The 5,000-nt window shown below is 37.4% G+C and overlaps 1 protein-coding gene across 1 annotated transcript in view; it reads left to right on the forward strand.

The window, feature by feature from the left end:
- epha6 (eph receptor A6) overlaps positions 1–5,000 on the forward strand; it is a 179,543-nt gene that overhangs the window by 151,184 nt on the left and 23,359 nt on the right. Inside the window, exon 9 of the mRNA XM_034885345.1 lies at positions 4,748–4,818. Coding sequence (XP_034741236.1) covers positions 4,748–4,818 — 71 coding nt within the window. The remainder of the gene's footprint in view (positions 1–4,747; positions 4,819–5,000) is intronic.

Consider the following 5,000-nt stretch of genomic DNA (forward strand, 5'->3'; position numbering starts at 1 on the left):
ACCACCCAGACCTCTCAGGTCATCTGGGAGAGGTCTACTTTCTGTCCCCAGAGTCAGAACTAAACAGGGTGAAGCAGCTTTCAGTTTCTACTCTCCTCATATCTGGAATAAACTCCCAGAAACCTGCAGAGCCGCTGCTACTCTCAGTTCTTTTAAATCAAGGCTGAAGACCTTTCTTTTTGATGTTGCCTTTCTTTAAATTATGTACTTTTAATGTTTAATTTCTTATGCTGCACTGTAACTTTTATTCTTGTGTTTTATGTGTCTTAAAGTTTCTATTTTTATTTCACCTGTTTTATCTGTTTTTATTTTTTAACAGTTTTTATTTTTTTAACTGATTTTGTGTAAAGCACTTGCCCTGTTGCTGAAATGTGCTATCAAATAAAGCTGCCTTGCCTTGCCTTACTAGAGAAAAAGTGGCACGACCGCACATATGTAGCCTAGCTGAAGACTTTTACTGCACGTGTACTCTTTATCTTTGCGTTCTCTGTCAATCTCTGCAACTTTTTTTCTCTCATTTTATACATATTTTCTTTCATCCTTCCTTTTTTGTGCCCTCTGTAGCAGCAGAGAGATGTGCCAGGACGAGATGACTGTGAGGGATGTTAGGGCAGGAGAGGAGGTGTATGTGTGGGTGTGTAAAGGGCTTGTGAATATGCACTGTTAGAATGCTCAACAGCCCAGAGAGCAGTGACAGAAGCTTTTGTGTGTGATAACTGTCTTTGTGTGTGTCTGTGTCTGGATGTCCGGCCTCTTTTCAACATGAAAGCCAGTGAGACAGGGATAGGTGGATAAAGGGGATCAGAGGATAGGACTGGAAAAGACTGATAATGGCACATGCCACTATTTCTTTAATGAACAGCTTGACCCCATCAGCAGAGGTCAAAAGTAGCTTTCCAAATCCCCTTCTTGTCCTCTCTGCCACTGTTACCCACCATGTTATCTGCTCTGTCTATCAGTGTGCAGGATACCACAGACTTCTCTTAGTCCAAGCCCAATCTGGCAACCTGCAGCTCGTAGCCCTCTGACACCTGCTTTAATCTGGCAACCCGGACTATGTTAAAGCTTCAAAGAGGAGGAGGCTCACATGTGATCACATGAACCCACACACATCCATGCAAGCAAGCAATTACACACACTTTCTCCACTAGTACATTGTGGGCATTATCACTCCTAATTTATTCAATTGTGTCCTGCATTATTACATCATTCAGCCATGTTATTAGGCAGTACAATATTCTCTACCACTGTTTGTAGGATCTTGTTCATGTTGATTAGAACAGTTACTTAAGCAGCACCGTTGCTTCCCATTACATTTTTAACAGAGGGAATTTATTCCAAAAAAGCCAAAATTGTCTGCACAATTCATGGATCCTGATCAAAGTCAGGCAAAGCAAATTACTCAAAAAGAGAAGATATGAAAAATACACTGGATATGTTTCTCTTAAGAGTTGGTGGAGACCAAAACAGAGCTAAAAGAAGAGTGAACACTGGATTTTATAGTCTATAGGTGGACTAAAACAACCAATATTTTTTTATATAGGTCAAGTATAGTGTTTCTGCCCAACTGGCAAAATGTAAGTCCAGTATTCTTTTTTTAAACTGTACTTCATGGATTGATTAACTTAAATGACTTAAACGTTTTGTTATACATTTATTCACGCGATTACGGTCAAGTGAGCCGTCTTCAGCAAACCTCTATGTATACATGTATAACTACACATTTTTAATTTCTGAAGAATTTCCCTTTACTTTTTTCAAATACTGTTCTATAAAATTACTCATTCTCCAATGTAAGATGTTATAGCAGTCCATATCTATAAATGGAAATCTTACATGTTTTTTTCTAGTATTTGAATAAACACCCACAAATTACACATAATGGCAATCTGTCTAGGTAAGCGCTAGTAATATTCTGTAACACATCCAGCACAGCCAAATTCTGGATGAAATGTCACCACAATAAGAGACGGACCACAGAAGCACAAGCGTAAATACTCTGATTCTCTACTCTCTACTCTGACTCTAATATCTCTTATGCACAGAAAACACGTTTAATATACCACAAAATACTATGAACGAGCCACTTTTACATTGTTGTGTGTCACATCAGTCTGATTCATTCAGTTTTTTTTCTTTCAGTGCAAGGGAGAGAATTTTTATTTTTAAATGTTGCCAACTGCTGACAACCTTATTAGAAAAAAACACTTAAACATACAGCATTTGAGCAAAAAGAAGTTTAGTCTCAACCTCGAGTTTTGTCATTTTCATGTAAACTCTGGTCCAAGTGGGAAGTGGGAGCAAGTGTCTCTCCTGCTCACGGTACCTGCAAAATCCGAAACCGTACCATCACTACCTCTCGCATACCAGGTAACAAATATTGCATTCCATTTTGTAACAGTCTTGTCATGTGTAATGTTACTACTGAACATATAGGTAACGGTCAACCATGTTTTAACCAAAAGCCATTGATTGATCACCGGGCCAGATGTTTGACTTAAACCTCTAACCATAAGGGGCATGCAGGTAGTTTCTAAATATTTAGCTACAGTACATAATCATAAATGTCGTTGAGATTAAGATACAGTTATACAGTAATTGACTACCATGGTGCTATTTAAGATCATTCTTTTAGTTGTAGCTTACTGTTAGTCCTTTTGTAACAGTTAAAAACCTGTGGATTAATTTGAAAGTAAGGTAGGGTAATCTTTTTCAACGTGTGCCTGACTGTTCACAATGAAAAGCCATTTCAGGAATGAAAACTGAAAATTGCAGACCACAAGTCTAAATAATGTTGAAGTTGCTGCTTTAATAATTAGTTTGAGCTTGATGGTTTACATTGTTGGGAAATTAACGCTTTTGCTTTCACAGAGTTTCTAAAGGCAGTAGCTTGTGAATGATTGGATCCACAAAGACATTGTTTTTCAGTTTTTGACAGTGTGTTCCTAACTGTAAATATGACAATGTTCTTTCACTAAAACAAATTATTGTAGTTGCCTAAACTTAACTAAACCTTAAACAGAGATCCAAATCAGAAGAGTGCTCACTTTTAGAATTGGTCAAACAGGCCCTCCATGTTGGGATTGTTGGGCCTGCTGTGTGTCTGCATTTATCTGTGTTCTACTGTAACACTGTCTGAGTTGTTATTAGTTAGGTTTTTTTTTACATCTTCTGTCAGCAGAATAAAACAAAGTTTGATCAGATGTGCTCAGTATTGGTGCGAAGTATGCTATGCATTTGATAATTAAATGGGTAGCTCACCTGGTAGAGTGTGTGCCCATATACAGAAGCTCAGTCCTAAACACAGCGGCCACAGGTTCGGTTCCAACATGTGGTCCTTTGCTGTAAATCATCTCTCCTCTCTTTTCCCTTTTTAGGTCTAAGCTATGCTGTCAAAAAGATAAAAAATCTAACTCACTAAAATGTTATTATTTTTACAGTACCAAATAAACAATGATATGGCTTGACATGAGGAGCATCTATCTGTAGAAAATGTCACCAGAAGAGATTTCAGAAATATGATACATTTTTTTTAGTTTTACTGTTTGTTTTTTCTTGTGGTATTTATTACATTATGTATACAACACTCAACAGTTGGTGTACTTTTTGACTATTTCGATCAGACAGGGATGTGTTCGAGCTGTACTCTCCCATGAAGGCTATTCTGGTTCTCTTTGTGATTCTGACAGGGTACTGTTTGTTTGGGAGTAACATCCAAGCATCTATTTGGATAAATTTTTCCCTGGTGTTTTGCAGATGCTGTCATCTAATCTCTCAGCTTTTTAGACTTTCTTGGCAGCAGCTTTTTATCAGTCGTTGGCTGTCTCTCGGTGTCTCAGTGCCCAGATAAACTCTCTCTCCCTCTCTCTCTCTCTCTCTCTCTCTCTCTCACACACACACACACAATAAGAGGACGACAACGACAGAGTTTTTGCATCAGTTGATGCAAGTGTTTTTTTCCTTCTATGATAGTGTGTTGAGGTTGATGGTTTGTTCTATCTCACCCTTGCATTTTGTTTGTTGTATTTTTGCACATATAACTTTTTAATTACTGTCAAATTCAGCAATCTGTGAAACTGCTCATGTAAAAGTGCCACTGTTTGTTTCTTATAATAACAATGTGTCTCTTTCACAAGAATTTAGTTAAAACACATGTAGACATGAGCAGTGAGCACACACACACACACACACACACACACACACACACACGTCTGTATTTAACCTGCACCACAGCACTTTATTATTAGGCACAGGCAGCTTTATTTGTATATAACATTTCAGCAACAGGGCAATTCAAAGGGCTTTACAAAAAATCAGTTAAACAGATAAAACACAAGTATCCTCAAAAAATATTTTTAAAAAAATAGATAAAACACAATTGTAAACTTGAGACTACCTTTACACTAATTAGTCAATGTTAGGTCTACCTTTCCTGATCACCGTCAGTGTCACTAGCCTTCTCGACTCTATTTTTAGATTATTGCCATGTCACACTGTTAATACAAGAGGCTGGAATTTAGTGAATTGGAAATTGTGTTATGTAACTGGATAGTGGTTCAGGAGTTGACCTGAGTCTTTTTCTGCAGAAAATTGGTGAGTAAATAATTTTGAAGAAAATTCCAATTCCAGATCTCTCGAGGGCCCGGATAGTCAGTTCCACTATGAAGTAATATTATTGCACTTTTGAGAAAACAAATTAAATAGAAAGGAAAAACCCAATAACTCTATCCTTCAATGTGTTTTCTAGGTGTCAGTGGTATTTCAAGGCCAAAATGACCTCAGAGGAGAAAAGGAGGACCAATTATCAGAATGGACACGGTAAATCAATCAATCTGCCTCTCTTCTTTGTTGTTTATGATACTGTTCTCTCACTGGGACAGCTCAACTTTCACAATTTTACATAACAAAAAAATGAAGTCAAGTATTCATTTCCACATTTATGGTAATGATGGTAGGGGGAAGTCTGCATGGTCTATGTTTTCTGTTTTTAAATAAATGTA

This window comes from Etheostoma cragini, chromosome 11 (assembly GCF_013103735.1).
Source record: "Etheostoma cragini isolate CJK2018 chromosome 11, CSU_Ecrag_1.0, whole genome shotgun sequence".
Classification (NCBI taxonomy): Eukaryota; Metazoa; Chordata; class Actinopteri; order Perciformes; family Percidae; genus Etheostoma; species Etheostoma cragini.